The sequence below is a fragment of the Aptenodytes forsteri genome, unplaced genomic scaffold (genome assembly GCF_000699145.1).
Source record: "Aptenodytes forsteri isolate BGI_AS27 unplaced genomic scaffold, ASM69914v1 Scaffold434, whole genome shotgun sequence".
Lineage (NCBI taxonomy): Eukaryota > Metazoa > Chordata > Aves > Sphenisciformes > Spheniscidae > Aptenodytes > Aptenodytes forsteri.
The window spans coordinates 841,759-854,877 of record NW_008795183.1 but is presented as its reverse complement, the minus strand read 5'-3'; the positions used below and the strand labels follow the sequence as shown (position 1 = coordinate 854,877).

At 35.9% G+C, this 13,119-nt stretch overlaps 1 protein-coding gene across 1 annotated transcript in view; it reads right to left on the bottom strand.

The window, feature by feature from the left end:
• Positions 1-13,111, bottom strand: part of OFD1 (OFD1, centriole and centriolar satellite protein) — a 34,246-nt gene extending 21,135 nt beyond the window's left edge. Inside the window, exons 1-9 of the mRNA XM_009278539.1 lie at positions 12,995-13,111; positions 10,177-10,377; positions 9,259-9,327; positions 9,147-9,174; positions 8,230-8,337; positions 7,377-7,513; positions 5,072-5,245; positions 2,943-3,049; positions 1,930-2,049 (exon numbers count right to left, since the gene is read on the bottom strand). Coding sequence (XP_009276814.2) covers positions 1,930-2,049; positions 2,943-3,049; positions 5,072-5,245; positions 7,377-7,513; positions 8,230-8,337; positions 9,147-9,174; positions 9,259-9,327; positions 10,177-10,377; positions 12,995-13,090 — 1,040 coding nt within the window. The 5' untranslated portion in view covers positions 13,091-13,111. The remainder of the gene's footprint in view (positions 1-1,929; positions 2,050-2,942; positions 3,050-5,071; positions 5,246-7,376; positions 7,514-8,229; positions 8,338-9,146; positions 9,175-9,258; positions 9,328-10,176; positions 10,378-12,994) is intronic.
• Between the last annotated feature and the right edge of the window lie 8 nt (positions 13,112-13,119).

The following is a 13,119-nucleotide window of genomic DNA, read 5'->3' as shown; positions in this document are numbered from 1 at the left end:
TTTGCAGTTCTTGTTAAAATTCCTAAGATTTATGTTGACACAATCCCCAAGCTTATCAAAGTCTGTCTGAACTGAAATTCTGCCATTTGTTGTGGAAGCCGTTTGCCTTAATTAAGCCTCACGTTCACAGTTGTTGCGGATGCCCTGTGTCAACATCCAGATCACGGATGAAGGTGTTGGACAGTATGGGTCCTGGACAGTATGGGTCCCAGTACCGGCCCCAAGGGTTCTCTGCTCATCATCGGCCACCAGCTAGACACTGAGCACTGCCCAGGTACGCCACTATTCACAGCCCAGCAGTCATCCAACTTTACCAGTCAATTCTACTGGAATCTACAGGAGCTAAGAAAGCTCAGCATTTTGCATGATTGGGACACAAATTAAAATGTTTTCAGATATTGCCATATCCACCCTCCTGCATTTTTGCAAATGGTCCAGACCACTCAGATCCTCCTCCCAATTATGGCATTTAATGTTTACCATAGAAATAAAAAAGGATTCCTTTTATAACAAGCATTGTTATTTCTATACAATAAATAGTAGCCCTTTGCTACTTTTCATCAAGGATTTGGGACAAAAGGACTTTTTTTTACAATGAGGGTGGTGAAGCACTGGAAGAGGTTGCCCAGAGAGGTGATAGATGCCCCATCCCTGGAAACATTCAAGGTCAGGTTGGACGGGGCTCTGAGCAACCTGATCGAGTTGAAGATGTCCCTGCTCATTGCAGGGGGTTGGACTGAATGACGTTTAAAGGTCCCTTCCAACCCAAACTATTCTATGATTCTATCACATGGATTTTATCTTTCTGAGCATTTGCAGCATATCTAAAATACGTATGTTGATCCTTAAAATAATTTGTTTCTCCTCATGAACCAAAAGCACTTTAGAAGCATTATTTGTAAGTTGCCGTTATGGACTAGGTAAAATAAGATACCAAGGTGGGTCAATTAGTTGCATTTCACTGTTCTCTGAAAAAACCTTCAAATCTACTCAGTTTCAGCTGAGGCATCATTCTTATCAAAACCTACTCTTTACATCTTTCCTCTGTAATTTAAATAAAGACACACTAACACAGATAATACTTATTGTTCACTGGCTTGAAATAAAAAGTAATGATACACCAGTCATTTGGTTTAACTGCCTAACTGGAAGACTGGTTCATGCCATCAAATACCTGAGTAATAACATGCCAGCAGCACCTGCCTGCGTTGAAGCATCAAGTAACCCTTCAAGTGACCAAAGCACTCCAAGAAAGTACAACAGCAAAGTTAGGATATACACACTGCAACACCTCAAAAGCAGTCGCAGATTGCGTCTTTCGCTTTCAAAGAGCATTTCTAAGCAAATTCTTTGAAACCATGTTCAAGCAGATGATAGTCAATAAGAGAGGGCGATCCATAACAAAGAATCCCTCTCCAAAAACGGGAAGGGGTTAAGGTAAGAGCCAATCTCTCTGCACAATGGGCTAGTGTGCCTCTGACACTTTTTCCAAGAAACCTACAACATCTGTTTAATGCTAATTTCCCCTCCATGCCTTTTCTGTGTTTGTAAAATGGTCAGTTCTTTTAATTGTGGTCAAAGGAAGTCACTAATACTGCTTCACATCCTCTTGTCTAAACATACAACTAATGTCACATCGCTTTCCCAGATAACAACACAGAATTAAAACAACAACAATAATATAACCTACAATCAAAAGATAATTACTTTCTATAGCAAGCTTTTTCTGAACCTGACAGAACAGTTTGTCTCACTAGCAAAGACCTAAGCAATAATGTAAAGAATTCAAGCTGATTAGAACAAAAACATGAGTGCACATTTTCAGAGTCCTTGCTTTGTTACACTTTTCAAAAGAAATCCTATAGAATTTATTATTCTGTTTTCATAGGAAGTAGTATGTGCCCTATTAGAAACAAAAGAAAAATTTACTTTAAGAGTTCTGTCTCAAGCTTTTGGTCATATGTCTCCTCTATGTTCTTCACAGCAACCTCCCGACGTCGAAGTGCATCATCAATAGCTTTATTTTTCTCTTCCTGAAGTTTCTGAGTGCTGAAATATCCATAAATATACAATGACCAGTTATAAAGCCAAAACTTTAGTTTTGGGGGTTTTCTTAAAATGACATTTAGAGACATCAAAGGGTAATGTGCTTGCTTGGAACACTGTAGCAATTTAAAATTATGATCAGAATCTGTCATTGTAATTCATTAAGAACAAGGAGCTGTGACACAAACTAAATTGCCCTATTTAAAATCCAGTACCAATCAATTACGCGGCTATCCCGGGTTAAGCCTAGCTCCGTTTCCCACACCAGAAAGCCTTCAGAGAGATAGTGCTGAGCATGCTACTCTATCAGCACCCTCTGCTGGCTTGTTAAAAAAACCCAAACTAACATGTTTTTGTTAGCGGGATACTCATTCTGCTATAAAAAGCAGATGTCAAAGTAATGACATTAAGTGGTATTGAGAACCTGGCCAAAAATGGTTTAGTTATTTTTTTATGTAACCAAAGAAAACTGATCTTACTAAGGACAAGTTAAAAAAACCAAACCAAAAACAGGACTAAAGCAGCAAAATATCATATACATGCCTTATGAGTGTTAGGTTTATATACAGTATTGTTTGGTTTTTGGTTTGGTTTGGTTTTGTGGGGTTTTTTAAATTTAAGCATTTCAAAGCAAACATCTGGTTCCTTGCCTCCAAAGTGATGCTGCACTGTTTTGGTTGGATGAGGAGCAATACAAAAAACCCAAAACTTCTTTTTGTATGGGGTATCCCTGCTAATAGAGACAGTATACAATACTGCTCAAAATGCAAAACACAACTTATGGGACATATAATCTATTTCAACATCATAGAAGCAGCAACAACTTGAAACACGCTTTCCAGAAAAAGGACGACAACAACTTCATTTAGCATTGTATATGCCCTTCAGCAACTTACACTTCAAATGCCTCAATTCTTTGCTTCAGTTCCGCCTCTCTGGTCCTTATGACTTCAATATCTTTCAGTAGACTTTGTCTCTGAGCGTATACTTCCTTTGCTTCTATCTGAATCACAAAATATTATCTCTAGTTTTACTTCACACTTTATACAGTATCTACTATTTAACACGTTCAAACTTTCAAGGATGTTCTTCAGTAATTGGTCTTACTCCAATAAAAATTATTTATGTAGCCATAATTTGAAATAATATCCAGAAATTATTTTTTTTATTCCCCTTCTCCTCTTACTCTGAGTAAAAATGTTTTAGATGAAGTCACTACTGGCTACCTGTAAACACTTTTCTTTTAAGAAAACTGATTAAAACTTAAGTAACAGGAAAAATTGTTTTAAATTACAGAATAAACACATTCAAACATCTGATTTTTTTTAATAAACAAGTTTTGTAGGTTCTTCATAAAAACAAAACTGAAAAAAAAAATGCCAAAAGCCCCTGATAAAACATGATTTAAAACTGAAACTGAGTCAACCAGCAATCTTTCAGTTTTTGCAGTTTAACTTATAGAAAGCAAACAAACTGTAAAAGGAATCCTCCAAGTGACGAACATGCTAATACCAAAGTCACATATCTTATTAATAAAAAAATGGATTCTCTTGTTCTTAAGCACACGAGGCATTATTTCTCTCCAAAGAAATAATATGTGCCTAAGAAGAAAAAAAAACATTATTTTGCCCTGTGGATGCTCATATCAAGTTTGCAAGTCGTGCACTTGGTGGTGCTGAAAGACTTAGCTGCTGTTCCCGGTACAAAAAATAGAGCAGTTTGTCAAGCTATATTTCCTGGTCATAAAGCTATCTTAGTAAAGGGTTAAACGACCTTCTACCTTTAATGCAAATATACTTCAGCTCAGCAGAGCTGCTGGTTTCTGTTAAAAGAGTCCCCAGGTAAATGAGGCATATACTTTTCAGTGAGTGCCGAAGCTGACATGAGCAACCAAATATCCATACATAATGCTTGACGGATATGCTGATCTAGTCATCCTTTTTTTTTTTAAATTACTGAATTAATTTCTTGCCCAGAGAAGAAAATTAATAGCATAAAATAGATGGTTTTCTTGTAAGCTTCTAAGGACATAACCATGAAACAATTTCACAGAGTAGTGATAAAATGTTTAATTTTCAGATTGGAAGGAGGTCAATAGTAGAGACCTGTATGATTGCTTTGTTAACCAACATCATGTGGTCTCAGGGAGGGAAAAACAAAACAAACCAAACAAAAAAAAACCCTAACAAAAACCTCCCCCACCACAACAAAAAAAACCCCACCACACCAGAGCAGAAAGGTGGTTAGCATTTGTGGATGACTAAATTATTTGGATAGGAAGGTCTACTGCAGAAAGCATGGGGGTGGCTAGGCAAACAGGCAACAGAACAGCAAGCAAACTATTCTTCCAAAAACTGAAAGGTAATAGAGATTGGAAGAAGCAATTTAGAACTATGTACAAATTATTTTGTGCTGCAGTAACTGCTGCTACTCTGGCAAAACACCAAGAGTTAACAGCCCAAAGGAGTAATTCATCAACAAAAAAAGTGTTCAAAGAAACAAAGCAAGATGTTAGCTTATAGTAAAGACAGTGGCTATTAATAATATTCAACAAGTAAAGACATACAGAAATGGCATATCCGTACCATACAGACTATATATTCCATTTAGTTTAGAGTCCTTCTTAGCAATTGAAAGAACTTACACTATAACTAAAAGCTATGTTCTGGAAACAGAAAAGTAAAAAGTCATATCAACTTTCTGTTAAAAAAAATCTCAGTGACCTGAATTCAGCAAAGCTATTAAAACAGATTAAAAAGTATTTATTACATTTAAATCCTTCAAATCCTAGCTTGCAGAACAGTTCCTTTTCCAGCCAGCTCTACTTAGATATTTACCTATACTCATTCTTGCGGTTGCTAAACGCATTCCCCTATTCATGAGAACAAAAGTAAATTCAAAGTTTTCATTAATAAGCCAAGTAAGATCTGAAGGTAAATCTCCCAAAGATAAAAGAACAGTTTAATCAGCTCACTGAATCATTTTGTACTAGATTAAGAAAAAAAAAAAATATTTGGAACTTTACCTCTTGCTGTTTTTGAAGCCTCTCAATAGCATTCTTCTCACGAGAAATCAAGGCTTCAGACTTTGCTTGATGTGTCCTCTCTAACTCATGACGTAGCTCAGATATTTCTTTCTGGGTCTGCACTTTCTCCTCCATTTTAATCTTTGCTATTTCAACTTCTTTAAAATGTTCCAGCTTTTACATAAAGGAGGAAGAGAGGGTTAAGTAGGGCCATCTTCAAATTGACAAAGACAAACCCTCCTCAGACAATTCTAAATTTCACTTAGAAATTCCTGTTCGGAAATATATGATAGTTCGATGAAATTAAATTACTGTGATAAAAGTATCTTAGCAGCACATAGTACTTGCACGTCTCACATAGTTTTCATGCATTTATCTGGCATCCCAAAGCAGATCTTATACAAAACTAATAGCTTTAGACAAGAGCAAAACAGAGGCTTATGAAGAAAAACACACTGCAGGGTGACAGTCTGCTTGCAATTAAGGAACGGCCACACTCTTGAATTCCTCCCCTGACACGGTCTCTGTTCTTGCCTCTTTCCCAAAGAGCCAGTTTTGACTGGTGATGCAAGAAACGGCACAGACAGAGCCATCCTGAATCACTCAGGAACAAGAGAAATTCATCTGGACACAAAAAAAGTGCCAAACGTAAAAAAAATGCAGAACATGCATCTCCACATACAGAGGGTTACCGAAACAGAAGTCCTGACTCACAGACTTCTTAGCACAACTGAAAAAAAAGTAAATGCATACAAACAGGAAAGTATGCATCTTGCAACTGCACAGAAGAATCGTAGGGAACATGCCTCCATACAACGTGTGAAATGCAAAATATGCAAGAACAAACGGGGTTATAAAGAATTACAATAAAAATTTGGAAGAAAATGGAAAGCAAGCATACAAGAAAAAAAAAAGAGAAAAAATGAGCAAAAGAATAAAAAGAGTGACAGAAAAATTATGAGACTGGAGAAAACAAGGAGGTTAAAGAGACGGGAAAAGCACAGTAGGAATGTCTGATCAAGGAATTCAGGTCTGTGGGCATAAATTTTGTGAAAAATTAAAAAGAAATGGTGAGACAGTACAGCATTACTTGTACATACATAAATTGGACTGGAAATGTCTTACAGTAATTCACGCCACATTCCTAAGGAATCCATGTGAAGTTAATTGAATTTAGAAGTGATTCATATCTGTTAAGATTCCAATCTCCTTTGTTGCAACTGCTTTGCTTAAACTGAGACAAACTTAACAATACACAAATTAACATGTTTTACTAAAAAGACAGTGCCTGTTGGGGAATGAAGACTAAATCAAAAATGAAGGTAAAACACATTGGCAGTTTTAACCCTCTGTCCTTCTACTTGTCTAGCTGAATAAATATGACTAAACTGATTTCCTCAAACAGTTTCTACGCAGATGACTGCCTTTAAAAGTGTGTCTAAGAATTCTAACTGATTATCAGATCATCATTTTTATATCCAAACAAACTATTGATCTTGACAGAAATTCATGGAAAAAAACATATTGAAATGAACTACAGTTAATTTAAATTTTTCTATCCAAATAAACTGTTGATCTTGACAGAAATTTATGGGGAAAAAAAACCCATATTTAAATGAACCGCAGTATATTCTCTCTGCTCCGTTTTTCAGACATAAGGATTATCAACGGATTATGTGACCAAACAAAAATCCTGATTTTATTCCCAAAATGAAGGAAAAGTCTTTTAAAGAGCTGTCTTCAATTATAGGAAGAAAAACACAACCTAGAAATCATTCATAATATTGTCTGTTATGATTTTAGTGTTTCTGTGTAATGTTTTGAAATAATATGCAAATTGTCATCAGTATTAAAAATTAACTGTCTGTCAAGCTACACAGCAGCAATTCATGCCTCTTGGTTGCTATGCATTATATTGAAATTCAAGCTTCAAAATCTTAACTAGGAAGGAAAATGAATAGTATGACTAAGCAGAGTAAACATTTCTCCATTAAAAAAAATAATAAAAGAGCAAATAAAATTTACCAAATTAAGACAGTCAAAATAAGAGAGAGTTGTGTTACAAATTAATATTAGAATAAGAAGCTTAACATTCTATGCACATTTAACAAAAAAGGGGAATGGAAAATATACACATGCTATATCATCAAATTAACAATTGATATTGGATTAACTTAGCTTTTTATGTTTGTTGTAACTCACTATTACATCTTTTCTTTCAATTTACCTTAAGTATTAAAAGTTTGTAACATGCAAAGTCAAAATTAACAAATGTCTCCCTCAAATTCAATGACCAGAGTTATACCTTTTGACACATTTCTGCTTGAAGCTGCTTCTCTATTTCTTTTCTATATTCATGAAGTTTTACTTCTAAAGATTCATATTTCTGATGCTGGGGATAAGAGTCTGCAAACTGTTCATCAATCAGCTGAAGCTTCTCAGCTATAAAAAGAGCAACATATCCATCATAATTTAAAAACAGTCACCACAGTTATCCTACCAAAGTTCCTGTAGGAACCTGTCTCTCTGTAGGAAGTTCCTTAGTTTACCTGAGTAGCACTGCCATAGAAAGACCTGTGTGGTACAACAGCAGAGGCAGCACAGAAATGCCATTTATCAGCTCTATGCCACACTCCTCTTAGGAGGAGGCGCTTAGCTGTTTAGGCACTATTTGTGGTATTACATAGTCATTCATCCTCTTTTCATGGATGGACAAGAATTTTCTTTTGCATGCAACTTTTCGAGGGTTCGTATTACTAATAGCATGCATATTATAATTCAAGAACTCCCAATCTATGGCTAACTTTCACTGAAAAACTATCATACAAAGAGAAGCAAGGCATGCATTTACAATTACATTTTCCAGAACATATTTCAGCACGTAACATTTACAGTCCATCTAAGATGTTACAGCTCTTAGCTAAATGCCTAAGAAAACATCTGAGTGATAAAACAAAAAATTGTAACAGGACTTTTGCCTTATTTTAAGAAAGTTTAGAAAACCAATGTACTAGTGATAGGTATGACCTTTACTTATTATTACTTCAGGCTGCATTTGAGTAAGTGATGAATGAATACCATTCATATACTTTATTAATCCATACCATTTACCAATATGAAAATATTTGGGCAGACTTGCTTGCAGAGGTTGCACTTACCAAGAGATTCTCTGTAAGGAGGCACTGAGGTTGTCTGAGTTTCTGCGTCATGAGTTTCCTTACTTAGATGATGCTCTGTAAGTCCGATTAAAATCTGCGTAAGAAAACCTGTCAAGATCCAATATATTAGTTAGTTCTGATTTCATACCAAAACTGAATTTTTGAGCCTGTAATTAACAAAGTCGTTTTCACTGTACAAGAAAACCTATTCGATTTACGGACAGAACCAAATATTTAAGTAAAAATCAATACTAGTAAACTATTAAGATTTTTATTATAAGCATATTCCAGTCCATCTCATTCTGCAAAAACTGTCCTTTTGCAACTTTTCCTTTCATCCATTTCTCTTTGTCTCTTTGACTTCCAAGGTCATTTGAGAGAGCAGATTATTACTACTTTAATTATGAGGTCATTAGGCAATAGGGGTTTCTGAAGATCAAGCTACTTTCGGCTATACAATATAGCTAGGTTTCATCATGGAGACGTAAGAATTATTTCTTATATAAAACAATGGAAAGTCAATTAAATCTTTAACTAGTTTTTGAAGTACATTATGCAAGCTAATACAGTCCGTTATAAACACAAACCAAAATCTAAGCTTAACAAAGTTAGCGTTAAAAGCTTCCAAACAGCATTATATTTAATACCTGATTACAGATTTTTTTCCTATTTCTAATATTCAAGTGATTTATTTTGTAGGTGAATGTTAACACTTAATCCATACCACAAACTGGAGTTGGATAATCCTGAAACATAATATTCATCATCCTGAAATACTGCAAGTTTCAAAATCTTACTGAATCCATTATTCCATATCAACATACACTCAAGAAATTCGAATTTCTATTGCTCGCATCTTAATAAAAATGAAGCTGACACAATAATCCTTGTCTGCATCATGTATAAACATCTTGTACCTTTATTTTCCTTCCGAGTTCCTGAAGTCTGTAAGAAATAAAAGATGTTTTAGCCAGTCTATTTCATCACAACTGTAATTTAAGCTTATTTTCAAAATCAAAATAACTTTACCAGTGATTTGTAAAGACTGGATTTTGGATTGATCCTCATTAATTGAAGAAGATCTTGCATAGTCCACAGCTTTGGGGGAAAAAAAAAGGTAAATTCGAAAAGGTTAACTACTTTAAAGACATTTCAAATATGTAATAGGCACTGTTTTACAGTTGTAGAATGTTTTCCATTCAAGAAAGATCTGTTTATTGCCTTGTAAAACCATTTTCAGAGGCCTACTGTTCTACTACTACATTTACTTATCTCCATTACCTAAGATATACGGCAGCCAGTGTGTAGTGTTATGACCAACTGAAGCTGTGAAAAGAGATAATTTTGATTCCTCCCCATCCTGGATACATGCTCTTGCTACTTTCCTTGCCTCTTTTCTTGATTTATCACACAAATCAGATGAGCTCATTAACCCAAATGACAACTAACTACTCACCAAGTCAAAAAAATTAATTTTCAGTTAGAAACAACTTCACCCTATCACATACTCATAGAGGAGAAACAAAGAGAGGGCAAGGACTGCCCTTTTCAGCTACAGTTTGTAGTTAGAACAGCTTAAACTGACCATGAACCACACTTCCAGGGAATTGACTGGCCAAACAAGAGGCTAGCTTTAATCAGGATCACTTCCCCAAGTGGTCTGCCACACAGCCTCACAAATGGTCAGGCCAGACTGCGGCTGTGGGTGAAGCAAGTATGAGGTTAAGAGGCTTGTGCTATGTCTTCCCCAGCATCATTAGCTTATTGCCAGTTTAAAGTATTCATGAAAATGGCCTTGAATATGAGAAGTCTTTTATGGAGATGATCAGAAACTGTATTTGTATTTCACTATCACAAAAGGGGATTTTTTCAATTCTGTTAGAACGTAACACCCCCCAGAAAGCAAAGCTCCTAGAAGTCTTCAAACAGGTAAATTACTGAGCTTACCTTCTTCTTCTCTAATCCACTTTCTGGAAAGAAAACAGAAAGTGAATACTCATAGCCACATCTCTGTAGATGATCTGCCACCAAACTGTTGGAAGCTGTGATCAAAAGTGAACTGTCATCATTTGGAACAGCCTGCGGCTGAAGTTCTCCATTTAAAATTGGGTGCATTAGTTCATGGATTAGCTGGTTTCGGAGCTGTGTCTGACACAGAAAAGACATTATATTCTCAGTTTACACGTTATTCAATGACAGTTTTTATTTTTCAAAATTCACGGGGAGTCTCATTTTACTTGTACACATTCTATTACAACATACATAACAGAAATGGGCAGACTAACTTTGGCAAAATTTAGAAGAGTGCTTGGGACACCGTGCCTTTCTTCAAAACACTCTAACAGTGGCTACAGTGATCTTTGACTTTCCCTCAAGATGTATCAAATGTAGGACTGAAAAGAAGTATTGTTCTCAGTCAAGAACTCACATAAACTACACCCCAGTACCCCCAGCTTCATTTTTAGATCACTGCTTTCCTGTTCTCCTTCTCTCTGGCTTAAATAAAGCCTGCCTGATGTGGCCTCAATTTCAGGTGTACTTGGAAAACTCACTAGTCCTCTTCAGAGTCTCATATCAAGAAGCTGCCAATGCAATCACAAAAGCAGATGGGAAAATAAACAGGAAATAAAATGTCTTTAACATCAATTATTTTGTAGGGAAGCAAAACGGTAGTAATCAAAAAAGCCTACAGGCACTAATAATAATTAAATTGCATTTTTTATTATTTATTTGCATTCTATGAGTTACAATAGAGGAAAAAAGTAACCTAAAATCAGAAAGCCTCCTTCCTGTAAAAGGAAGAAATAACAATTTTCATTATATAATTATACAAATTGTTTATAGCGTACTAAAAGATCACGATAGAAATAGTGTTTTAAGCTTTCAACAGCAGGCATGCAACAGTGACAAAGTTATTAAAGAAACAGTGTGTTACCAAAAATGGGATGAAATACTAAATGCTTACCAAAACTTAACAAAGCTAGATCATCAACTAGTCTGATATTTTAGCATGGCTTTCTACAGAAATTAGACAATAGAGAGAAATTAAGACAACTGAAAAAAATTGTTTTCTGTACTAATTTCTGAACTTGTCCAGTTTCAACCAACTTTGACAGAGATGAGGTTGTCTCAAAAACAACCAAGACCAGCAACCTCTTATACATCTCGTGACAAAGTGCAGGTGGAAAACACAGCGCTAAATCCCTGTCCCTACTGTGGGAAAGGAAGGCAGAAATTGGTTGTTATATGTTGGCCATTCAGCACAGCTGTAGCTCCAGATCCACCCTGCCTCTTAACAGCAGAGACAGTCAGATAAGACCACAAGAAAGTTGAGAGTATTCTCATTGGCAGATGTAACAGTGTTTGCAGGAATCCATTAAAAACCCAACTGTATTAATTCTTCAGGTCAGAAAAGCTACAAAATCTTTAGTAAGATGTATAATCTTCCAGACAAGGAAAAGAAAAGCAGGAAAATGGAATTAAATAGCATGCCACCTGACAGACTATTAGTTTAAGTCAACAAGGCAAGAAATGGTTCAAGTACGGCAAGCTTGGTATGGAAGTCACTAAGGGAGAAACAAGTTTTCCTGAAGAGGGAATTCTTGGCCATAAGGTTATCAGTGGTATTCTTAAAATATGGATGTTGATTTTTTTTTTTTAACTGTAATGAATTTGACATAAAGAGCAGAAGCTAAAAAAATATGCTGGTGACATAAAGATGTGTATAGAAGTATACAAAAGATCAAGATATCATAAAAAAATACAATCAGATAATGTTTAAAGGCTAGCAAAACTGAAACTGCATGCAATACAACATTTCAGCATTTAAGGTCTGACACGAATTTCTGCTACAACACAAGGGATTTAGCGTTTGGAAAAAGCAAGATGTGGATGTGTCAATCAAACAGTGACTAGCACTACAAATGTAACATGCCTCAAAAAGATACATGCAGCCTTCCAGAGACTTTCCCCACAAAAACAGGGAAGAATTAATACCATTCTAAACTTTGTCTGGAAAGCTCACAACAATCATGATCTACTTCCTTTAAAAAAAGGGGGAAAGACTTCAAAGTGATGCAGAGGACTGCTGGGATAACCAGCAATGAGATTCCTGCACCTTGACTTGCTTAGCATCGTAGAACAGAATGCTGAAGAAAAGATATGACTGCTGCCTATAAATTCATCAAAAGAAGCAAGAGCTACTTAAACTGAAGGATACTTTCAGCACAAGAAAAAAGGCCAGAGCAACCATAAATAAACCCAGACTACAAATCAGAACAACATTTCACTCTTGAACACAACCAGATTCTAAGACGTTCTCCTCAATGAGCAGACAAGGAGAAAACAGCTCAAATAGTTTTAAAACAGAACTGGAATATTTCAGGAGGAGAATTCACATAGCATGTTTACTTATAACAGGTAACAAATTGACTCTGCCACCTAAGAGGTCCTTCCCAAATCTGTATTCTCATGTATTCCTCTCTTCTCTGCTTGACTTCTTTCTCAAGTATGGAAATTTTCAAAGACCCGATACAAGCCTTTAACCTTCCTGAAAAAGACTCTGAAACTAATCCACAATGAAAAACACTTCAGTTTAGGAAGAACCTCGTTTCTGGCAAATAAAAGCTGAATACGAATTAGGCTGTGGCAAAAATAATACAGCTGGGGAGAGTGGGAAACACCTTTATTCAGCATGACTTTCACTGCTTCCAATGTTAAGTAGTACAGCGAATCATGGGTAGCACCTGCTGAAAATAAAACACACCTTAAGTGTGTCCAGGACACCTCGGTTCTTAAAAGTCTGATAGAGCCTTTTCCGGAGTTCATCTTGGGACAGCGTCTCCCTTTCGACCGAAGCCATCCTGCCCTACAATACCGGGAAAAAAGGAA